This window comes from Falco rusticolus, chromosome 14 (assembly GCF_015220075.1).
Source record: "Falco rusticolus isolate bFalRus1 chromosome 14, bFalRus1.pri, whole genome shotgun sequence".
NCBI lineage: Eukaryota > Metazoa > Chordata > Aves > Falconiformes > Falconidae > Falco > Falco rusticolus.
The window spans coordinates 12,666,984-12,690,329 of record NC_051200.1 but is presented as its reverse complement, the minus strand read 5'-3'; the positions used below and the strand labels follow the sequence as shown (position 1 = coordinate 12,690,329).

The 23,346-nt window shown below is 59.7% G+C and overlaps 2 protein-coding genes across 3 annotated transcripts; both read right to left on the bottom strand.

The window, feature by feature from the left end:
* Positions 1–2: 2 nt before the first annotated feature.
* On the bottom strand, positions 3–6,013 carry GLA (galactosidase alpha). Its single transcript, XM_037408249.1, has 7 exons — positions 5,832–6,013; positions 5,305–5,479; positions 4,895–5,072; positions 3,372–3,463; positions 2,303–2,464; positions 1,503–1,700; positions 3–1,292 (listed from the first exon to the last, which is right to left on the bottom strand). Exons 1-7 carry the CDS (start codon positions 5,996–5,998, stop codon positions 1,029–1,031), a joined length of 1,236 nt encoding a protein of 411 aa, XP_037264146.1. The 5' UTR covers positions 5,999–6,013; the 3' UTR covers positions 3–1,028.
* Positions 6,014–10,436: 4,423 nt separating this feature from the next.
* Positions 10,437–22,468, bottom strand: LOC119157455 (glycine receptor subunit alpha-4). Of its 2 annotated transcripts, XM_037408419.1 has the most exons (10): positions 22,089–22,468; positions 19,266–19,399; positions 18,813–18,880; positions 17,831–18,054; positions 17,613–17,695; positions 17,233–17,373; positions 16,936–17,150; positions 16,480–16,629; positions 15,474–15,578; positions 10,437–12,719 (listed from the first exon to the last, which is right to left on the bottom strand). In XM_037408419.1, the coding sequence occupies exons 1-10, from the start codon at positions 22,169–22,171 to the stop codon at positions 12,432–12,434; spliced, it is 1,491 nt and encodes a 496-aa protein (XP_037264316.1). In that variant the 5' UTR covers positions 22,172–22,468; the 3' UTR covers positions 10,437–12,431. The 2 variants fall into 2 exon arrangements, with proteins under 2 accessions (XP_037264316.1, XP_037264317.1); XM_037408420.1 differs by lacking the exon at positions 15,474–15,578 and having other exon boundaries at positions 22,089–22,465.
* Positions 22,469–23,346: the final 878 nt, after the last annotated feature.

The following is a 23,346-nucleotide window of genomic DNA, read 5'->3' as shown; positions in this document are numbered from 1 at the left end:
CATCCTTGTTAAGGGACACTTTAATCAAAGTGCTTAATCACAGAGATAAGAACAAATCAAGATGCCCTGATTGTATAGGAGGCAAAAGGGGACATACTTGTATGTGATGGTTACATAAGTGATTAGTATCCATCTCCTGTGTCAGAAGGACCTGTTAATGCAAAGGCCGCTGTCAGCAGCAGAAAGCAAAAGCACACTGGTATTTCTGGAAGGCGGCTCACTGAGGAATAGGATCCCAGCGGTCTCATGAAGGGTAGGCAGGGAATTGTCATCTAAAGGGAAGTGACAGCCACTGATGAGAGGAAGACTCTTGGGGTAAGGAGACACCTTCAAAAGCCAAGTCCTAAGGCATGATACTTAATCACATTTATACTGTGCAGGCAGTTGTCAAGGAAGCAGTTGCTAAGAAGTGCAGTGATTTAGGCCAGTCCCTGAGTTGTCAGAAGGTAGATGTAGATGTCCATGCTGTGAGAACATCATTTCTTCAGCAGGGTACAAGCAGCTTTTCTTGCTCATGCACTGTGTGCCCCAGTTTGCGTTCTGAGGAGTGTTGGGTTTCTTCAGCAGGGTAGGAGCAGCTTTTCTTGTTCTTGGGACTGTGTGCCCCAGCCTGGAAAAGCAAGAGCAAGGCAGCCAGGATGTATTTCCCTATTGTCCCTGAAATGCTCCAGGAGAGCTGTAAGATGCTGCATGTATCCTTTGCATTTCCTTGACTGGCAGTGGCAGTGCATGTTAACAGGTGGTGCTGCCCAGCTGGGGCCCTTATAGCCCCTTGAAGGAGGAGTTAGGAGAGATGCCAGAGAAAGGGTAAACAGAAGAGAAGCAGCACCCCTTTCCCTGTTATCTCTTGGTGACAGTGATGCCTATTTGTCACATCAGGCTAAAGGTTCAAAATCCACCTAGAAGTACTTGATTAGTGAATGCCTGAGGAAAGAACAAAGACCCTGCATGGAGGAAGGAGACAGGCTTCTTGTCACAAGAAGTTTAGACAGAGTCCGAGGCTTATGAAAAGACTGAATTTGTGCTTCCTATAGTGCCACTACTTTCAGCAGCACGGTGCCTGTTGGGTTCACCTCCACGCTCAAGGAGGAGACCCAGCTGTAAACCCCCCAGTCCCTGCTGGCTGGCAGGATCTGCTGGACAGAGCACGCTGGGTTGCACGCCAGCCCATTGCCGAGGAAGGTGAGGGAGAAGGTGAAGTTCTGGGGTCCCCCAATCTCCTGGTGGTTCAGCACTGCCACAGCGTAGGCTTGGCCAGACAGTGGCCGCTCCCACAGCTCAAAGTTCTTGTCCTGCCAAGAGAAAATAAACCCAGGGCTTATGTTAGGGGAGGCAGAACTGATGCTCTTCATGCCTGTTAAAGACAGCTTCAGGAACAAGTAGGCTCGCTGGGCTGTTCCCAAACCCTGAGCACTCCCCTCTACACCCCATGTAGTGCCCCCTTTCTGAGGGGGCTGGCTGCCTGCACCCCACACTGCACCCCCAGCTTGGTCCTGCCATACCTTGGTGATTTGGTATCCCTGCTTGCCCAGTGGATCCTGGTTGATGGCGATAACCTCTTTGTTCTGGAGCAGCCACTTGGCCTCAGGACTAATGTGTCGCAGGTCGTTAGACATGAAGAGGGGAGCTGCCATAATAGCCCACATTGCCATCTGAGTCACCGCCTGGTCCCAGCTCAGCCCAAAGTTTCCAATCACCAGCTGTGACAAGAAAACAAAAATGCCCAGTAACACTGCCAGCCAAAGAGAAACTGGGCCACACTAATAAATGACAGGATGCTGAGGGTGGGACCCTTATCTGGGGACTAGTTAGATAGACTGAGCACCAGGAGCAGGACCAGCTGGTTGGGAAAGGCAAGGCATGACTAGTGTGGCAATTTAGGATGAACCACTGGTGGAGGTAAAGAAGGATCCCTAACTAGGATGCTAGGCAGCATTTAAGAATCTGCTTTTCGATGCAGCTAGTCACTCCTTACAATGTCGGCACCCAGGGGTTTTCCCTCTAGTGGGAGACCAGCACTTTGCGGACCGCCTCCCACCTTCACGGCTGTATTCTGCACTGGCACTGCTTGTAGAGGCTGCAGTACACAGAGACAGCGCTTCCTTGGTACTGTCTGTAGCTGCAGTTCTTCCCCTTTCCAGCCAGGGACCTTCTCACCAAGTTCCTCATCCTCAGGCCCTGTCAGAGCCCTTGCTCTCAATGTTTTGCCCATGATTCTCTCCCTTCCCATACTTCTCAGCCTACAGCTGACAAAAGGATTTTTTGCTGGTGCCACAAGGGAAGTGAGCATTGCTCTACTTGCCATGTCAGGATCATTCCAGCCCCCTGGCCCAGCTATCTTCACAATGCTGCCCTGGTGAAGTGCTGTCCAGTCCAAAATACTCTTGATACTGCTCCAGGAATCATAGACATCAAAAAAGTTCCTCCAGTGATTGCAGTACTGTTTGATCTCCGTGTAATTGGGCTGCCAAAACAATGAGTGTGATTAGCCAGAGAGCCTTGCTGTACAAGAACAGGACCGTACACATGGCTAGATTGGATTGGGAATAATCTAGGGGAGAACTATAATAACAATTGTCCATCACCAGCTACCTGGATGATCCTAGAATGCCTTGTGCCAAATAACTTTGGTCTGCCAAGCTTCAGACAACACTATTGCTTCCCTTGGAAGAACAGCTGTGGCCACCTAGCTTTGTTAGAAAATTCCTTTGAGTGCTATTTTACTGAAGGTGTGACTGGGCCAGAGGGATTAAACTGTGACATCCCAGTAATTACTGCCATTTCTTGGGTTTACACCCTTTGGTGACTAATGCATTTAACTCCCAGTGGGAGAGAATGGCACCATCCTGTCGTGATGGCACAGGGGAAGCCAGCTCTGGGTGGAGAGCAACATGTCTGCCACAGACCCTGGCAGGCAGAAATCTGTTGGTAAACAATGTGGGCGATTCCTATTAAATAGGCTGTCCTAAAGTCTCTCTCCTAGTCCCTAGAGGTGACTGTAAAGCTGAGTCTGCAGCACTGTGTCCAGGAGGAATAACACCGAACTATCCGCTAGCTATGTGTCTGTATTGCCCATGTTTTGTTGCTTGGGTTCCTTGGAGACAAAGCAGAAGGATGCTGCTGTGTTCTTTGGCATGCTCCAGCTGGGCTGTGCCTTCATGCTGCAGGATCCTACTGAATTCTTTTCAGCAGAGTCACCTCAGGTATACTTCAGGGCCCTAAAGGAAAAGGTGGTTTTCCTCCAGCTTATAGTCTTGTTCTCTGTCAGACCAGAAAGCACCAAGTTTCTCAGGAGGCTGTTTTGCAGTCTTAATGCTTTTCTGTTCTTCCCACTTTCAGCCCCAGGATAAGCCTCGAGAAACACTCCTTACCTGCTGCATGGGTCTCAAGTAGAAAGGCCACTCACAGGAGTACACAATGCTCCTTCCAGTCTTGTTCAGGGCCACAGACATGTGCCTGTAACCTAAAAGAAGAGGACAGAGGTTACACAATCTCCTTGATCAAACAGAGGAACCAGTCCCATGTCACAAGTTCAGGTTTCAGTTCAACTCTTGCAAAGACAAGGCTGAACATATTACAGTGGCTGAACCACCACAGGGAGGACAGGGGAGCTTATAGTCTGCAGCCAGTTTCCTGCTTCCCAAGGACAGGTGAGCTTCTTCACAGCTTTGCTACAGGTCATGTGCAGGCTTATTGCTCTGAGACTGCTGATTTCTTTGTACATACAGCTGTAGGAAGAGGCTATGGTTTTGCTGTATGGCATTTTTTCCTCTGGATACCTGGAAATACAAGTTTATCAAGCTTACAAGTTATCTATCAAGCTGCTGGGACAACAGCTGCCCGACAGCTCTGTTAAGTCCCTTTTAATCAGCAGGGAGGGAACAAAAAGTTTACTCTCTCCCCTGGAACTGCTTCACTACAACTGGATTGTATCTGGGTTACACATATGATCCAACAAGAGCTTCCAGCTCCGCTGTCACTTACAGTGCTGAGCTGTGCTCCTGGCTGCAGCAGCTGGCATGTGCCCCACTAACTGGCTTCGATGGGATTGTCACTTGGGCAGGTTCTTCCTGCCAGACAGGGCCAGGACTGCATGCCGGATCCCTGCTGCCAAACACCATGGTGCTGACTGCGCCAGCAGCAAGAGCTCAGTCAAGAGAAAAGTGCCTTCTGACTTGCATCGTTCTTTCTGCAGATTTGCTCCTGTGCTGCTGGGATTTGGTTGTGCTTGCAGAGTCTGTAGCCAAGCTCCCTCAGCACAGTAAACTACTGAGCTTTCAGCTGCTGACTTGCCAACCTGTGTGCAAATAACTTCTGAACCGGGATTTACACTGGCATGCTTTAAAATGAAAACCCCAGTAGGCTTTTCATGCCAGCATTCCCTTCATATTTTTTTTTTCCCGTTAAAAGCCCTGATAACTGCTATTTTTATGACTGACACAGGCTGTTCTAGCTTCAAGCTAATCCACACTGACATGGCCTCAGCAAAGGGATTAAGTGTTAAGTGTGTGAAATGCATTGAGGTCTCCAATAAAGGCACCACAGAAGGGCAAAGCTTCTGCTGCGTTAAGAGCTGAGGCAGCAGTCTGCATAGAGAGCTCCCAGAGTACACTGCTGATGTTTCCATGCTCACTGTGATGTGGTCTCTGGTGTGAGAAAGCTGCTTTTTCAAGCTGTGCAAAGCAGTGAAAGTTCCAGGAAGCTGAACAGGTAAAAAACACTCGCCACTCTGGGCTTGCAAACTGAGTCTCATACTTGCTTTTCCAAGCAAATCCCTTAAACGAGTATGCTCAGGGAGAAACAACTCCCTGGAGCCCACCCTGGGCCTAGAATTGCTGCTGCCTGCAGAATGTTCCCTCCCGGTGGCACAGTATTGCCTCAAGCCCATGCCTACCTTCTGCCAGCAGCTCCAGCGAGCCAGAGTTGCAGCCGTCAAACTTCAGCAAGTCCACACCCCAGGAGGCAAATGTCTGGGCATCCAGGTCATAGTGGTTATAACTGCCAGGGAAGCCAGCACACGTCTTGTTCCCCACATCGCTGTAGATTCCCAGCTTCAGTCCCTTGGAGTGGACCTGTATGTGCAGACAGAAAAGAGAACTGGGGACGGGGCGGCTGTGGGGCAGGAAGAGGTAGCACTGGGATGACAAGGGAAGCAAAACCCTACTCCGGCAGGCAGGGCCTTAGCTCAGCAGCTACGCAGCTGTTCCCCACTCAGCCTTCCCTCTCCATCCCTGCTCCCAACACGGCTGCAGGTCGGGTCCCCAGCTGCCATCACTGCCCTACACCACTGTGGGTGGCACTCACGTAGTCAGCCAGCTTGCGGATGCCACTGGGGAACCGTTTTGGGTCAGCCTGGAGCCTGTCGTGCTCATCCCGCGTCGGGGCCATCCAGCAGTCGTCAATACAGACGAACTCGTAGCCTGCGTCCCTCCAGCCCTCGGCAGCCATCACATCGGCCATCTCCACGAAGAGCCGTTCGCTGGGCACGGGGAGGCAGCACCACCAGAAAGAAAGCGGAGAACGTGGCTGCCCGATTGCCAGCACCGACACGGCAGCCCTGCGGCTCCTGCCGAGGGCCCGGCCCGGCCGTGGGCACGCCAGCGACGGCGGAGCGCAGGGAAGGCCCGCCCGGGGCCCAGCCTGGCTCTCCGCCCTGCCGCGGGGAGGGCGCGCCAGCTGCCAGCGCACAGGGCCGCAGAGCACCGCGCCGGGCCGGCCGTCCCCGGCCCTCACCCCCCCAGTGCCGACCGCTGGGCTCCCCTGGGGCCGGAGCTCCCCATCCCGCTCCCGGGGCCGGGCCGCGGGGCACCGGGGCCGGCCGCCGGCGGTACCTGACGCAGCGGTGCGGGTCGGTGGCGCAGTCGGTGGCGCAGAGGAAGCGCTCCCAGTGCAGCCAGCCCATCGGCGGCGTCCGCGCCAGCCCGTTGTCCAGCGCCAGCGCCGCCGCCAGCACCGCCGCCGCCAGAGCACAGCGGAGCGCCCCCCGCACCGCCGCCATGGCCGCCGCGACGACGGACTGTCCAAGCGGCCAATCGCCGCGCGGCGTGAGCCACGGCTGCGCCAATCCTGGGGAGCGAGGCGCACTGCTGCCCGCCCCCTGCCGGTCATGTGCGGGATGGTCATGTGATCGGGGCGGGGCGGGGCGGGGCGGGGCGGGGCGGGGCGGGGCGGGGCGGGGCGGGGCGGGGTTGGGTTGCCTGTCAGTGGCCCGGCCCGGCTGCAGCGCCGCGGCCCCGAGGGGTGCTGGGCGGCTGCGCTGACCGAGGCTGGCGGCGCGTCGGCCGTGTGCGGTGTCACCGCCGCCCGTGCGAGCGCAGGGCCCTGTGGAAGGAATTTGCCCCCCCGGGCCTGGGGCTTGGCCTGGGACCTGCCTCAGAACCTGCCGCGAGCAGCTCCGTAACGAACCCTCTGGAGGCACCTCCCGCCCCGGGGCAGCTTCGTCCCCCTGTTCGCCTTCCTCCTCTGTCGCCGCTACCCTCTCACCCTGCGGGGGTCCCTGCACCCCTCTGAGGTGTTCGGAGCACAGGGCCCTCGGGTGCCGGCCGCCGTGCTGGGGAGCTGGCAGGGCCACTGCCGTGAGCTCGGGGTGTTTTCCAGGGCTGTGGGTTGGGAGGTGGGGTAGGGGAATGGGGTCTCTGCAGAGCCTGGCTCTCCTCTGGCAGCGATCCGAGGATCCGTGAAGCCTGGGGTTGGATCCAGCACTGGCAATAGGTGATACAGAGCATCGGGTATGGCCGGGCTGTTGGCTGCTGCTCTGCCCGCTTGTGGGGATCCCTGAGGGGCTTGATCCAGCGCATCGCTGCCTGGGGTGCCTGTGCTCATCCAGATTTTTGCGCTGAAAGACTGTGGTCTCTTTTCAAACAAGTTCAGCCACAAGAATAAGTCATAGTCACCAGGCATTGCCCTGTTTGCACCAGTAAAATCAGCTTGACTGGGGGTTGAAACAAGAGCCTCTGGGAATGGGCAATGGGGGTGTCAGCAGCACCCAGAGAGCTGTAAAGGGCACCTGCATCCCAGTCAGCATCTCTGAGGTGAGCCCCAGATTTCATCTCTGCCTTTGCAGGACTCACAGCTGTGAGCATGGCTGGGCCTCACCCTGCTGGAGGTACCGGCACTGGCAGCGTGTGCGGCCTGTCAGGGAGGCTGGAGGCTTTCCCTGCCAAGGCAGCCATGAGAACAGTAGGAAACAGGGAATGAGGAGCCAATTCTTCTCCACTGTGCATCTCCCCCAGGGCTGGGCCAGCCCCTGCAGCTCCACTGGAGCTCTCATCGTGGGCCCCACTGCAGCAGGGGGGGAGCAGGATGGGACCACTGCCGGGCCAGGGCTGCCATGGTGTTGGGCTCTCTGGGCGCTGCTCGCGTGCATGTCCATCAAAGGCATCTCGCTAGGTGTCCTCCGATCCCTGCTCTGGTGCATCCAGGGAACAAAAGCTCTTCAGAGCCTGTGGTTTGATAATTGTTCCTTGTTTCAGTGCCGGGGTCCTCCCCCTGGCCCTTGAGGGGCTGAAGCGCAGAGGCTTCTCAAAGTCGGACAAAACAAGCCGCTTTGGGAGCTGGAAAACCTCATCGCTTTGTTTTTTTCTTGTTCAAAACCACAGCCCAGAGCTGGGCAGTTATCCCGTATTCCCAGGGCTTGGGAGCACTGCAGGGCTGATCCCTGCTTGTGTCTGGGCTCCAGCCCTCTGTTACTGCCCCTTGCCAGGTGTCCTGCCTGCCCTTGCGATACCTGGCACCCACATCCCTTGGGCTGGGGAGCTTGTGAGGTGCCCTGTGGCCTGCACGTGCTGGTTGGCTTCCCCTGGGTGGTGCAGGCTGGTCCCATAGTGTTGCCAGGGGGGGTGGATGTGGCCGTGGGGGTATGGGGTTTGGCAGAGTACAGTGAAGCCCCTCTGAGCGGGCAGAGGTGGGCTGTGGGGTGATGCTGCAGCTTAGATCACAGGGACACACTGGGGGCCAAAGTGCCTTTGGGCTCCTGGGGCTCCTCTGTCCGCAGGCAGTGCTGGCAGAGCTGTGCTGAGGGTTGGGGTGCTGGCACTGCCACACTGCCTGAGTGCCCTGCACATGCACCTTCCCTGGGGTGGAAGGATCCTGCCCCATGGGGCCGGCTGTAGCAGGACTGCAGTCCTGCGAGGGCCCTGTGCACCACGGCTTGACTGGATCGCAGCAGGGCATGCTGCCAGTCCAGCTCCTGTCACTTTCCCTGTGCCTTGGTTTCCCCATCTTTAAGGACCAGCCCTGGCCCACTCAGGACTGGCTTTCTGACTTTGGAGCTTGATATTTAACAAAAAATCTGTGCCCGGGCAACATGTGAAGGGCACTGGGTATTCAGAGCCCCACAAAAGCTGTCACCTGTTCTTGCTGCATAGAGCTCACCTGGCCCCGAAGCTGATGTCCCGAGCAGCATGGGACATGCTCTCCTGCAGGCATTGGTCCATCCAGACAGGGTGGTTTGCTCAACCTCCGGCAGCTGGTGTTGCCCCAAGGCAGCTCCAGGCTGTGGGTGCATGCAGGAGGCTCTGGTGAGGGAGAGGGGGAGGAAGGGAAGGTTTGGTGCCCCAGTGCCACCATGCGCAGCAGCACAGCTCAGCTCCAGCAGGATCAGGCCCTCTGTGCTTGGCAGAGTAGGGGCCTATCTGGCATGCTGCCACAGTGCCTGGCCAAGAGCATGTTTGCTCGGCCCCATGCAGGAGCCCCGGGGAGCCCTTGGGGCTGGCAGGGGGCTGTGCTGCCCCAAACCTGTGTGTGCCCATGGCTGCCCACCCCTGGGCTGTTGGGAAGCAGCTGGTGCTGCTGATGATCATTTTGCTGTCTGAAAGTCCCATTAACCCAGAGTAACTCCATTAACTTCCATTTAAACTAGCAATTAACTTGGCCATGGCTGTTGGTCCCATGCCTGCAGCTGCTTTCCGTGGTGGCTGGGATGCATCCTGCAGTGCACGGCCTTGGATGGGAAGGGGAAAACTCTGTCAGAAGGCCATGGGCTTTGCTGGGGGATGGAGCCACCTGCGCTGGCCTCTGGCCATGCTGCAACCCACAGGAGGGCATGGGGCTCAGCACCCCCAGCCTGGGCTCTGCCACTGTCCCCAGGATGTGAGCAACCTGCTGGAGCTGTGTGCTGGAGGGCAATGACAGCCCTGCAGCTCTGTGGGTGTCCCAGCAGGTCCCAATCCAAACTGGGCTGCTGGGAGGACAAGGGGTGGGGGCTAAGTGCTGCTCCTGACCCTGAAACTGCTCCCAGGGACACCGGAGCTGCAAGAGTCTGCAGATCTGTGGGGCAGCGTTCCCCTCATGCCTTTGCAAGTGCGGTGCCAGCAGCAAGGCCCCCCGCACTTTGCTGTGACCAGCACACGGGACCTGGGAGCTTTAACTTAGGAAGGTTGTATTGGCTTTTTACCCTATTCGTTCTTCTGGGACGTGTTGTTTCTCAGAGCCAGGGGGCTTAGGGCTGACGGCAGCGTTTATCTCCAGACACTAGGTGCCCAGACCTGATGTTCAGCAAGGGAGAGAAAGAAAAGCAGGGAGTGAAGAAGCTGGGCACACCGCACTGGCGTGAAACAGCTCCCAGCTCTTCCCTTGGCTGCATCCTTTCTAGGTTTGGGGTGGGGGCAGGAGAAAGGTTTTGGGGGGTTTGATTTGTCCCATCTGAAGAAAAAAAACCAGCACCAAACCAGCATGGGTGCATTTGCTTTCTCTCTTCCCTGCCACAGAAGACCCCAATGGGGCTGGGCAGGCGATGGGGCTGCGAGGTACCAACAGAGCCGGTCTGTGAAACTTGGCCAGGAGGACAGAGGGAGATTGATGTTTGCTCGGGTGCTCAGCCCTCAGCTGCAGGCTCTGCCTGCCCCTGTGCCAGCTGGGGACAAAAGTGCTGGCCCCGGATGGCACTGCAGGGCTGGCGTAAGCCCCCTGGGACAGCTGGCAGCTCTGTAAGGCTGGCATCTGCCCAGCGAGCCGGCACGAAGGGACCGCACAGGGAGGCTCACCCATCAGGATGCTTGCCTGCATTCGGGTGTCTGAGCTCCACCACAGAGCCGAAGCACCCCCTACCCGACTTCTGCCCCATCTTGGGTCCTTCCCCCTGGCCAAGCCCGGGTGGGGTGGAAAGGAGCTGGGGTGACCACAGGGAGTACCCACAGAGCTGGAGGGGGGCAAGGAGAGTGATGAGGTTTGGGGCTGGGAGCTTGTGGGGGGCTCCTGCCCAGCCCTGCTGGTGTCTCCCACATGGGAGATAAAACCTGACAGTCACCGCCAATTGTGTCAGAAAAATCACCCCTGGAAGTAATGATCTTGGGGTGCAATTGCAGTTCAGGGCTTCTGTCCCCAGAGGACTGTTGTACCCTTGTCCCCACGTCCCTCCCACACACCTGGAGCTGGCTGTAGGGTCTTTGGAAGAGGCAAACCCCCAGCACACCACTGAAAATCCCAGAAAGGCTTTATTTGCGTAGGAAGATTGATGCTGTTTAAAAACCCACCGCTGCTAGAGGGTGGCTTGGCTGCCTAGTGCCTGCGAGCGCTGCCTGGCACTGGCACCTCCCCGTTGCTGCCTCTGGGCACTGGGTGCCAGGTGAGCTGAGCAGTCGAGGTGCAACCCCTTCCTCTGCCTCCAAACGGAGCCTTCCCAAAAACACGTCCCAAAAGCCTGACCTGGAAGCACGGTGGGGCCCTGTGGGGACCCCCACAGCTGGGAGGGCATGTACAGCAGTGGCGGTGGGATGGAGCTGGCTCAGCTGTCCTGGTGGGTCCTGGGAGTGGCCTGGGGCCAGTTCTCTTCCACTTGCCCCATCTGTGAAATGGGTGCATGTGGCTGAGTGCTCTGCAGGGCTGGAGGGGCTGGGCAGGGGGTGGGAATGGCAGGGCTTCGCCCCCAGTGACTCATGCGATGGAGAGGGTGATGCCTGCCTGAGGAGTGGGGCTGGGGGCCATGGCAGGGGGCTCTGCCCAGGTCTGGCTTCATCAGGCAGTGCTGGCCTCCTGCCCACCCTGCAGGGTCCCTTTTGCCATGATAGGCGGGTCACTGGGGCCCTCGCTGTTAAATGGTGGCACCACAGCCTCCAAGGAAAGGGGCAAATCCAGTTTCCATCCCACCCTGCTTGGAAGACCCTGGGCACCCTCCTGCACTGGGGATTGTGGGGAGATGGGCTCTGCTGGGCTGCAGCCCTCCCTGGGCTGGCTGTGAGCAGGGGGAAAGGAGAGCATCAACACATTTCTTTCTGTAGGATCTACAAAAACATCACCTACTGCTTTTATTTCCTGCTAAGCACAGAGGATATCCAGGTCTGGAGGGCTGGAAGCCTTGCTGAGCTTGTCTTGTTGAGGTTTTGGATGCTCTCCTCTCCAGTGGAGGAGCAGCAGGGGTGAACCTGCCTGGGGGACACCGCGCCTGGGTGCCAGGGTGGGGAAAAAGCTGGGGAACAGGGCGGTTCTCACCTCCAGCTCTCTGCTGGCACTGTGGTGCTGTGGGAACGTAGCAGTCTGGGGATGCCACCACTCATTCTACTCCTTCAAAAGGATAGGCCAAGCTGCCCCCACTACTTTCATCCTAAAAATCTCTATCAGAAGATGGGCTGTGGGCCCTGCCCTGCAAGGGAGTGCACTGCTGGCTCCCCAGTGCCAAGCAGCTCTTCCCTGCAGCTGCAATGGCCATTTGTGTCCCTTCACCACCAGCAGGACTGGGCTCACCTGCTGCCTGCCCCAGGGCTGGCATTTCCTCAAAGAAAATGGAGCCTTCTGCCCGGTGTCCCTGCCACAGTCCCGCCTGCAGCTGCGGGCATCGTGGGCACCTCTGGGCTCTGCAGGGAGAGAAGCATCCCCGACCCACTGCTTTGCTGTGCGTTGGAGCTGGCTAGGGGCCAGAGGCACCCTGTCCACTGCTGGACTGGGGGCTATGGGGCCATAGCCAGCATCCCACACAGTCCGAGCTCAGGCAGGGGTGCTGTGTGCTCTTTCCTGCAACCAAGCTCCAGGCCAGGGGAGGAGAGAGGACTGCACCCTCTCGCCTGCCTGCTTGTGGCCCATGACTCAGTGATGCAGCCTGAAGAAGCAGCAACTTGACATGGAAGGAGCGGAGAGGTGGAGAGTGTTTGGCTGGGAAGTGGTGTTCCCTGGCCACCAGCATCCCTCAGTACCAGAACCTCCCCTGTGCCCTGGCACACAGCATCCCCAGGTACCTGGGGCTCCCCCTGCAGCACAGCATCCCTGGGTACCTGGGGGTGACACCATGCAGAAGGCAGGAGAGGACCTGGGGTTGCTGATCCCTGCCCTTGGTGCCCCAGCTTCCAAAGGGACATGGGAGCTGCCACTTGTCCAGGCTCTGAGGCCCAGCCTGGCAGTGCTGCTGCTCCAGGACAGAGGGGAACGTGGTTCTGGCTGAGGTCATGGTGCCTGGGCGCACTGGGACATCAGACCGAGAGGCAGTCATGCTTTTCCAGGCCTCAGGGCACCGAGTGGATGTCCTCTGAGCGCAGCACTTTGTAGACAACCCAGTAGAAGATATTGAAGACCAGGAAGGTGAAGGGAAAGACAGCTCGGGAGATGGTGTCAATGCGTTTTGCCCGGTCAATGTAGCGCCTGCGGAGGCTTTCCCCTTCCCGCAGCAGCATGCTGGCTGGTGGGGGGCTGTAGATGCCAGGGCCCTCCCCAGCTCCATTCTTTGGCTGCAGGCAGTGGCTCAGCCCATAGCCTCGCAAGTAGAAGCGACTCTCACGGACAAGCTCTTCCTCCTGGTGAAAGGAAAGGCTGTCAGCTGGGGCATCCCATGGACATCGATACTGCAGGGTGAGCAGGCATTTGCGGCTGCATGTCCTAGACACCCCCCACCAGGCGATACAGTCATGTGAGTGCCCAGCACAAGGTTAGGTGCTTTTTCAGAAAGCTCAAAGTGTGCAGGAAAAAGCAGGCTGTGGGCAGAGGCAGGCAGTGGTGTGTGCAGGTGGAGGTGAGCACTGACCGACTGCTTTGTCATCAGGACCGTGTTTTAAGGGAGCATCCAAGGGCAACCCTGACCCTGGCAGCCCGACACTGATCCCTCTGGTCTCCACCCAGCTCCAGCCTGGGGACTTGGGAAGCCTGGTTCTCTGGCAGCCGAGGGGCTGGGGGTGAAATGGTGGAGGGAGAGATGGGAACATATGGGTGCAGGGGATGCAGGTTGCATTGAGAGGCAGGTTACCCTGGGGTGCAGAGAGCCTGGGGGTGCAGGCACTGTTGTGACAGCTGTGTTTGCTGCAGGGTGGAAGTGTGCTTGTGTCAGTGAATAGGAGGAGGCAAGCAGCTTGCAAGGGAAGAGCTGGCCAGGGATGCAGGAGCCTGGCTACCATCAGGACTTGCAGGCCCCCCGGGTCCCTCCAAGGGCCCAGACCCCCATTTCTCTCTATGGCTGCTTGGTGGGGGCTGTCCAGCACAACAGAGGAGCGGGGCTGAGCGAGCTGGACTCCTTCCTTGCTGGTCTCTCTGCCCTTGCTCACCCCAACTCCCCCCATGCTGGTGGGAGGCTACAGAGAGGGCAGTTTCCCTGTGAAGCTGCATGCCTGTAAAATCTTCAAAAGTGCCGTGTAAGCCAGGCACCTCCCCTCACCCTCTGGTCGCAGTCTACTGCCACTGTTTGCGGCATGGCTCTGGTCACTTCGTGGCCACTTGGGTGCATGCCAGTGGTGCCCATGCCTCTCCCCACCAACAGCTGCCCACTGTTAGTGACTCGCCTCGTCCTGCTCTTCTATCCTCTGGGGTGTTGTGTGTGCAAAGGTTTGGCAAGGGGCTGGCACATGCAAGCCCAGGCTGCGTGTCTGGCTTCTTGATGAGCCCACAGGCCACTTTGGTCTCTGTGGCTCGTGTTGCCTCTGCTCTGCTTGTGCCCTATCCATCTGCGGTGGGTCTCTTCTCCCAGGGCATGCTGGAGGCCAGCCCCTCACCTCACGCCATGCCTGCACACAGCCCGGGTGCCAGATCCCAGACATCATCTCCAGCTGGCACTGCCCTCCAAACCATGGAGAGCAGCTTTCTCGCTGAGGTCAGCCTGCACAGGCGCTCAGCCGGCAAGGGGGATCTCATGCAGAGAGCTTGCACCCTGGTATCTTTATTTAACTCAGCAATCCACCAGCTAAGCAAGATTTCTCAGTGGGAAGAGCAGCAGCGGCTCAAATTGCTGAGATCAGTTCTCATTTGCAGCAGAGTTTTATTCCCCTGCTCCAGGCTGAGTGCTTGTGGCTGCCCCAGGGGACACTGTGCCAGAGAACGGGGGACTGGGATGGGGGGATGGGGGGTGGACGGACTGTGTGCCCTGGGAGGCAGCAGCTATTCCCCTGGCCCAGGGAGGCAGCAGCCCCAGCCAGGGCATTTGGGGGAGGAGATGGCAAACTGGGGATGCTAGTCCTCCCAGCTGGGTCCCTCTGGGTTGGGGCAGCCCAGGGTGCTTGCTGGGTGCCAAGGCTGAGTGCAGGGGGCTCCCAGGGCCCAGCTTTGCGGGATCTGTGGGAGGGATTTGCTACTGGGCTGTGGCACCCAGGCTGTGCTGTGTCAGGCAGTGCTGGCACAGGACCTGTGGGCACCGGGGCTCTGCTCCGGTCTCTGACCCAGCAGCAAGCCAGGGTGCTCCTGGCTGCAACCAGAGCCTTGCTGGTGGCACCCCAGGGTGGCTTTGCAGCCTCCACCTCAGAGCAGTGGCACTTTGGTCTCTTTTAAGCCGGCAGATGGTTCCTAGGCTCAGCAGAGCCTCCCGCTCCCTGTCCAGGTGGATGTTTGTCTCCCGGAGCGGGTGCTCAGGGCCTGTGACAGGCAGGGAGCAGGGGAGCGCTCTGGGGGGAGCCAGGAAGCCTCTCCTGGCATCCAAGGCCTGATGATGGCAGAGGAGAGGCTTGGGGCAGCCCAGGCAGGTGGGGAGGCAAGGATGTACCAGACCTGATCTCCTCTCCTGGTCGTACCCAGGCATCCCCACACCAGCCTGGAAGCCTGCCCTGCCCCACCGCTCCTCCCTACACCTCAAGCTGCAAAGGGCCTGTGTGCCCTGAGCAACTGCCCACACCGGGGCTACTGCAGGCAGCCGCAAGTGCCACAGACCTGCCTGTGCCGGGAAGGACGGACAGGCAGAGCCCTCACCTTTGCCAGAGATGTGGGCATGGCCTGGGCAGCTGGGCAGCAGCCCAGGGGTGGCCATTGGTCTGCCCCAGCATCACTCACCCCTTGGCAGAGGGGGCTGCACTGGTCCTGCTTTATGGAAAAGGAAACTGAGGCACGGAGCGGGGGTGTCTCCAGGGAACTCTGTTCTATTCCCATCCCTTTCAAAACTCTTTTCAGCCCAGGGAGTAGCAGCTCCATCCTACAGGCAAATGCTCTGTGCAAATCTCTGCCCTGCTTCTTCCACAGGCCCTTGCTGGCCCCTGAGGCCAGCTCCTTGGGGGCTTATTTTGGGGAGGCAGGGTGAGGCTGACTGGGGGTGCACTGTGCTGCACTGTGGGGGGAGCTGCTGGAGGGTTGTGCTTTACCCGGGAGTTGGAGAGCTGCGAGAGCGTCATGTAGGTGTGCTCGCCGCCGTGCTGGCTGCTCAGCTGCCGCAGGGACTCCAGGCTGGCTGTCCCGCTGCTCAGGCCCTTTTGGCATCCAACAGAGTGCACCAAACAGAAACAGGACAGCGGGTGATGGATGGCTCTGCCCTGACCCCAGGGACAGCAGCTCTGGGTGCCGGGATGGGGATGACAGGGGACTGGGGGCTCTGCGTGGGGGGGAAAAGCCCCCCCCAGCAGTGCCTGGGCACTGGGATCTGTCTTCAGCATGTGCCAAAGGGATTTGGCCACACAGGGCACTGCGAGCCTGTGCGGTGTGTACGTGTGCTTGTGTTTTCCATGGAGGTCTGGTGCCTCATGTTGTGCTTATGGCAAGAAAATGAGAGTGGGGCAGCCGTGTGCCTTCCCCAAGCATCTCACAGGCCTTATGCCTGTGCCAGTGGGCTGCCGGAGGGGAGGGCTGTCCTGCCAGTGAGGGACCATGCCTCTCCAGGCCATGCTGTGCTCCCATCTGCAGCCCAGACCCTGTCCCTTGGTGCCACCAGGTCCCCTTGGTGCTTCACCGCCCTGATGGAGCAGTGAGCCCCAGTCATTGTTGCAGCACAGTGAGGAACCCCAGTTTGGGGCTGCAGGTAAGGGGGAATGACGTTTCCCCCACCATTGCTGTTTATTTTTCTGCTTTTTCTGAGGAAGCAGAGCTTAGGGATGTTCCAGCAGGAGGAGGATGGCACCCTGGGCACGTTTGTGCTGGCAGGGCCTGGGGCACCCATGGGTGCTGTGCACTGTGCTAGTCAGGCAGACAGGACTGTGATGCCCATGGGTCCCTGCTGTGCTGGAGGGGCTGGCCGCAAGCCCTGGGCAGTGGGACACAGCCCAGCACTGAGCCCTGCCCCGGTAGCTGCTGAGAAGCTGGCCCTGCAGGCCCGGGTGTCCCCTTGGTGGCTGAGGATGGGCAGACATTGTGACAGCAGTGGCAGGAAGGACTCACCATCCTCTGTCGCCGCTGGCGCCGGCGCAGGCGCATGAACTCCTTGTGCTGGCGGGAGACAAAGTTGACAGCTGCGTACTCCAACAAGGCGGCAAAGACGAATAGCAGGCACACAGCCATCCAGATATCGATGGCCTTCACGTAAGAGACCTGCAAGGGTGAGAAGGGGCTCAGGGACCCACTGCCCCCCACCTCACTTGTCCCCCTCACTGCCAGGTCCTCTGCCAAGGAGCACAGGAGCCCTCTCAGCCGGGACACACAGGCCAGAGCTCGCCCAGGCAAGCAGCAGCACGTTCCTTCCCCCTCAGCAAGTGTGGTGCCCTAGCTGGCACAGAGCCAGCCATTCCCAAGGGAATGATGTCCCTAGGGCACGGGGCGGGGGCAGGGGGGCAGTGGGCACCCCAGGTATGTTGGGCAGGCTGCAGTGTGGGAGCCCAGCATGGAGCCAGCACTGACCTTGGGCAGGGAGGCACGGGAGCCAGCGCTCTGCGTGGTCATGGTGAGCACAGTGGTGATGCCCAAGCCCACCCGTGCTGGCGCCGCATCCATGTTGATCCAGAAGGAGACCCAGGAGAGGATGACGATGAGCAGGCTGGGGATGTACATCTGGATCAAGTAGTAACCCATCTGCCTCTCCAGGTGGAACTTCACCTCAATGCAGGTGAACTTGCCTGCAGGGAAAGACAGCCCTGATGGGTGAGAGGGACCCCTGGGCCATGGTGAGGGATGGCAGCAGGTCCCTGGGGTACTCACCTGTATTGTAGTACTTGGTGCAATAGCCCAGGTCCTTCTCATCCCTGAGGATGAACTGTGGGAGCGTCAAGCCCTCTGCCACTTGCACAGCCTCCTGCTTCTCCAGCCACTCAAAGATGAGGTCGTTCATGGTGTAGCCAACTGGAGGGGACAGAGGGAACCATGGGCTGGGGTGGGGGATATGCACCCCATTCATCCCCACCATGAATGACCACTCCTTCCTGCTCACCTCCCTCAGAAGCAGGGAGAAGCCAACCTTTGGGATGGGGTGGGATGGGATGGGATGGGATGGGATGGGATGGGATGGGATGGGATGGGATGGGATGGGATGGGATGGGATGGGGGGATGAAGCACAGCTTGAAGCCCCCTAGATACTTACAGCTTTCCAGCTGCATGGTGCATGTCTGGATGTCCATGGGGAAGTTCTTGAGGTCCATGGGGCAGGACAGGATTAATGTTAGCCTGGAGGAGGCAGAGGAAAGGAGAGGGTTGCTGAAGGCTGGGGCAGTTGAAGTGGAAAAGCTGCCCCGTGGAAGGAAAAGAGCAAATCTTTGCCTTGCCAGTTCGGCACTGCACCAGAGGGTGAGAGGGTTCTACCTAATGCTGTAGAGCACATTGCCATTCTTGAAGATACGCAGCAGCTTGTTATCGGTGGTGACCTCGTGGAAATTGGCCCCTTTCTCGTTGGCAAAGAACAAGTCTGGCTTCCAGATGGAGTCAAGCATGGAGGGGTCAAGGTCGAGGGAGTCGTCAGGGTACTCGCGGTAAGCCAGGCGGGGGTCATTCCACTGCTGCCGCAGGAACACGTTCACCCGGTAGTCCTGGGGCAGAAGGCACTGCATCAGCAGGGAGCACCCCATGGTGCCCAGGGAGGAGGAGGAGGAAGTGGAGGGGGGTCTCTTGGTGGAGGCTCAGCCCTGCACGTGCTGCCTGCCTGACACTAACCACACGTGGGACAGGGGCAGCTCAGGAGCCTTCTCACGCTGTCCAGCAGCCAGGGGAAATTAAAAAACCAAAGCCACAGCAGCTAAGCGGAGAGGGAGGAGTAGGAGGACCAGCAGCTGCTGCCTGCAGTGTTTCTCACAGGGCTCTATGGCCCTGTAGGGAGGGGTTGATGTGACGGTTGACAGTATCAAGGCTTTGCAGTGGCACAAACAAGGAATTTTTAGCGCTTGGGCATCCTCAAAGGAGTTCCTTATGCACCTGAGGAGGCTGGAGATGGTGGGGACACATTGCTCATTTGTGTTATAATGTACCTGGAAGCCTGCAAGCAGCAGGGAGTGGAGCTACCAGCAGCTACCTCGCCCTGACCCCTTGGGGTGTTTCTCCCAGCTCAGGCATGGGGAATGTGGTCCACACAGCCAAACTCTGATTAACTGACCCCAGAAAAGCCACGACCATTTGCTATGGCTCTGCATGTCCCCACCACAGTGCCAGAGCTGGCTCTGGGCAAGGGCTCACAGGACTCCCCCGATCACGGCCACGGGCTCGGGCACTGGGATATGCACAATCCCTGGCAGAGCCACCACCAGCCCTGACGCACTGGGAAAGGAGCCCGTCACGCTGGCGAAACCCTCACCATGGTGGTCTCAGTGACAGAGCCGAAGCTGTTGATGAAGATGTTGCACGTCACGTTGACAGGCGGACCTGGAAAACAGCATGAAGCCTCCTCTTGCCGCTGGCTGGGGAGACGTGCACCACACAGACACACGTGGGGGTGATGCCTCCTCCACGTGCTGTGTGGATGAATGCACACGAGCATCCCCCTGCCTGCTGGGCTCACCCCTGTAGTGTGTCGGGGTGAACCCCAGCACACCCTGCAAGCACTGCAGCTGCCCACACCGGCAGGCCCAGCAGGCACGTGCAAGGCGGCTGTGATTGCAGGAGCAGCCAGGACTCTGGGGAGGGTGCCGGGATGAAAGAATGTGTGTCAGGGTCCTGCCCCCAAACCCACGCCTGCCCATTCCCTGGTTTTGGGCAGCCATAAGCATGGATCACTGCCAGGGTTGGGAACCTCACATCTTCCTCTTACCTTTGAAGTTGGGTCGGATCCGGGCGTCATACCCTGACGTTCGTCCCATAAGCTTGTCCAGGAAATCAGAGGGTGACATGGGCTGGGGTGAGCTTCGGGAAGCAGCTTTAATCTCCTCCCGCCCTGAGACCAGCCTGCAGGGCAGAGGAGGCAGGTTAGCTGCCTGCTGGCAGCAAGGGTCTGCAGGCACATTTTGGCACCCTGCCGGGATTGCCAGCTGGCAGGGGAAGCGGCTGTGCCCCTGCCGCATCTGCTCCAGTGCTGAGTCAGCGTGCTGACCCTGGGACCCCTTCCTCCATCCGCTGTGATCCTGGTGGCTTGCCCCCTTGCCTGCCACAGTCTGAGTGCCACACGCCCACATTTTGCCTGTCCCCCTACCAACAAAGTCCCTGCCTGCCATGTCCCCTGGCATGGTGTTTGGGGCTGGGAGGGGTGGGGACGGGATGGGATGCAGCGGACAATGGCCTTGTGCATAGCAGATGGGTTCTGTTCCAGTGCTGGAGGGGGGAAGTGGGGAGGGACCCTCCCTGGGTTCAATTGCAAGCCCTGGCTTGAGTTGCTGAGCGAACATCGGTACTCTGCCTGCATAGACTCATGGCCTGGGGGGCTTGGCTTGCGGGACACGACACACGCCCTGAGCCATGGGCTGCTCTGGCTTGAATGATGAGGTTCCCAGGAGCACAGCTGGGGTTGTGACACCTTGCCAGGGACCAAGATGATGTGGCAGGAGAGGAGCAGCAAAACCTACCTCCCCACCGGCTGTGGCGTGGAGCTGACATGAGCTTTCCCATGCAGCACTCCCAATAATGATGGAGACTTATTTAAACTGACCTTGGAGGGGCTATTTTTGTGAATGCATCTTAGCCTGCCAGTTTCTCTCCTTCCATCAGTCTATAATGATCATTTCAAGAAACAATGCGAGAGATGTTCGCTCACCATATTGACAGGCATTTGGCTGTGATGGAGAGGAATTAGCTGGAGACCTCTAGACCCCAAAAGAACTTTGAGCATATTGCTGGTGCTGCTGCTTGCTGCCTCATAACTCTGCCAGGTCCATGCCCAGGTGGGTCCCACTCCTGCTTGGAGCTACAACCGTGTTATCACAAGCAAAGGATGATGCTGGGAGCTGAGACCCCTTGAGGCCCTTGTTCCTACCAACACACCTTGTCCCTTACCTCCTCTCAGGAGAGGAGGATTCATCCCGGAGGGGCTTATATGCATTCTTGCCAGTTAGAAATGGCCACAATGGCCACCCAAAAATGATCCAGCCAGGGAGGTTTTCCCTTTAAATGGAGGTGGGCAGCAGAGTACCAGAGACTGGTCCTGGCCAAGAGCAAAAGGCTGAGAGCAAGTCCCCTTCTGGGAGCTGTGTTAGAAAGGTGCACCTTTGGGAGGAGAGCTGCAAGAGGGTAACAAGGAGTTAAATCAGGCCTCTGCCTGCCTCACAGCTGTGAATCTTGTCCTCCCCTACTGGAGAGGAAGATGAGGGTTCTCCCCGGAGCATGTGGGAGGAAGGCTCCCTTGGCACTGCGACAGCTAGCTCCGTGAAGCAGCAGCAGATCTGCAGCCCCAGCAATGCTCAGACCCCGGGGATTGCAGGGGGTGCAGAAGTGCCCTGGGTGCAGCCACCTCCATCACTGGCAAAGCCATGCTGGCACACAGCCCCTGGGTCTGGGCTCTTCCCAAGGTTTGGCTGTAGCTCCCCATTTTGGGCACTGCCTGCCCCAGGGGACTCTGCCACTAACCTGACCCAGGCACTGCGGGGCCCTGGAGCTCAGCACCTCCATGAAGCGAGAGGATAATGGGGCTGCAAAATGATCATGCCTGCCTAAAAATGCCACCTGAGATAAGCAGTTTCCGCATGTGAAGTGATGACATTTTGATACGGTTTCCCCCCTCCCCACCACAAATGCTGCGGTTCCCTCACACAGTTGTACTGGATGAGCTGGTGAGAGGGAGAGTGAGGGCAGGGAGTGGGCTCAGCCCAGGGGCACTGCAGCCCCCCAAACACTCCCTGCCTGGACCATTCTACCCTGCATCCCACCTTGTCCCAGATAGCAACAAGGTGGCCAGAGATGGAAAAAGGGACCGGTGGGCTTCGGACTTTCCACCCAAGTGGGCCAAGAGTTGTTCTTGCACCCACGGGACCTGGGGCACCCACTGGCCTGGGTGAGCCAGGGGCCAGGTTAGGGACTGTCCTGAGCCCCCCCAAACACCCTGAGCCAGGAGAGGGTCTGGGCATCACAGGGGCTTTGCAGCCCTGCAGAAGGAGCTGCCTGGGCCATCACCTGGCTCAGCTCGCCCCTTCTCCCACTGTGGCAGGGTCCCAGCTGCCCTGGGGTCTGGGGGACCAGCGGGGACCCAGCACCGGGCCAGGGGCTGCTGGGTACAGGCAGAGCCCACCTGCGTGCCGCTGGAGCTGCACACGAACCGTCCGGTGGGTCCCCGGGGTGCTGGGTTAAGGTCCCGCGGAAAGGAGGGTGAGGCCGCGTTTGGGGGAGCTCCAGCGGCCTGCGTGGAGCTCCGGATTGGGGCTGGGAGGGTTGGGGCTGGGGGGAGCAGCCCCTGCAGAGAGGTCCGGATCGGGAGTGGGGGGTCCCGGGGCACCTCCGGGTCTGGGAGATGCTGCCCGGGTCCCGCAGGAGAGATCCGTCCCCGGGAGGGAGTGGTGCGCGGGTCCCGGAGGGGAAGTGCGGCTCCCGGGGGATGGGGGGCAGGTGCGGGGGGGTGCGGTGCGGAGAGCCGCTGCCCCCGCAGCCCCCGGCCCGCGAGCGGGGCCGCCCCGCCGGCCGCGCAGCGCCGAGACCCGCGCCGTGCGCTCACCTGAGCGGGCCGCGCCGGGGCAGGAGGCAGCCGAGGAGGAGGAGGAGGAGGAAGGCGAGGGCACCGGCCCGGAGCGCGCCCATCCCGCCGCAGCCCGCAGCCCCGCCGCCCCGGGCGCACGGGCATGACCCGGCCGGCGGCGGCGGCGCTCCCGCTCCCGCTCCCGCCGCACCGGGGCCGCTGCCGCCGCCGCTGCCGCCGCCCCCCGCCCGGTCCCGCTCCTCATAGTCCGGGCGAGCGGGAGCCCGCCGCGGGGTGGGCGCCAGCCGGCTGCGGGCCCCGGGAGCCGGGCGGAGCCTCGCCCGCCGCGGCGGGGAGGAGGCGGGCACGGCGGCGGGGAGCCCCCCGCCACCGCGCCCGCCTCCTCCTCACCGCCTCGGGGACCTCTGCCGCCCCGTCGGGGCTGTGCTGGAGCCCGCGTCCTCCGCGGGAGCGGGACGGCAGGTCCTGCCCCGGCGCCGGGCGGGGAGGCGGCTTCTCGCGGGGGTTGCGAGGGGCCGGGGGCGCAGGGGGTCGGGGGGGCGCAGGGGCTGGGGGGGTGCGCTAGTGCGCTGGGATCGAGGGATGCGCCGGGGTTCAGGGATGGGGCAGGGCTGATGGCTGTGCTGGGATCAGAGGACGTGCAGGGCTGAGGGATGCTCCGGGGACGAGGGACGTGCTGGGATCGAAGGCTGCGCAGGGGCTGAGGGATGCCCTGGAGATTCTGCCCGGCTGAGTGGGAGGGAGCGGCTGGGAACAGCTGGGGCCCTTCCTCCCTCTGCCCGGCCTGGCGGTGCCCGCCCCGGGGCCGCAGCACAGGGCCGGCTTGCTGACAGGCTGGGGCACAGACCCCGCGGGGCTCAGCCCTCCTGCTGGGACCCCTGTGCTTGCCTTTCCCAGAGGCTCAGCGGATGGGCAATCCTGTCCCTCGGTAGGGCCAGGTAAGCTCCTTGGAGAAGGCAAGATGGACAATCACGTCGGCGTCATGCAGGGAGCTGCACTGGCTGCCGTGGAGAGGGAAACTGAGGCAGAGGGAAGGGGGCTGCTTGTTAACCAGGGCAGCATAGGCAGGGCTGGGACTCAGGCTGCCTCTGCCCCAGCTCCTGGGGCCACCCGGCCAAGCCTCAGAGTTGCCTCTGGTCCTAGGCCATCTGTGATTAATTTGTGAGGAAGCGAATAGTATTAAAAAAAGAGCAAAGCACAGAATAAATGATTCCCGGCGGATATGTCATTCAGGTTTCTGTTCACCCTACTGTCGCTGGCTCATCTCATTTATGTG

Bases quoted from the DNA above. Each gene is read 5' to 3' on its own strand.
- LOC119157455 (XM_037408419.1), bottom strand. From the start codon at position 22,171: ATGGGCGCGCTCCGGGCCGGTGCCCTCGCCTTCCTCCTCCTCCTCCTC. The intron at 15,579-16,479 runs GTGAGTCCTTCC...GGATGCCAAAAG, and splicing joins GCCAGCGGCGACAGAGGATG to GGCCTGAGCAGCGGGACAGC. The intron at 12,720-15,473 runs GTAAAGCACAAC...TCCTTTCACCAG, and splicing joins CGCAGCTCTCCAACTCCCGG to GAGGAAGAGCTTGTCCGTGA.
- GLA (XM_037408249.1), bottom strand. From the start codon at position 5,998: ATGGCGGCGGTGCGGGGGGCGCTCCGCTGTGCTCTGGCGGCGGCGGTG. The intron at 5,073-5,304 runs GTGAGTGCCACC...CTGCACATACAG, and splicing joins TCCGCAAGCTGGCTGACTAC to GTCCACTCCAAGGGACTGAA. The intron at 3,464-4,894 runs GTAGGCATGGGC...CTCTTCTTTTAG, and splicing joins GCTGGAGCTGCTGGCAGAAG to GTTACAGGCACATGTCTGTG.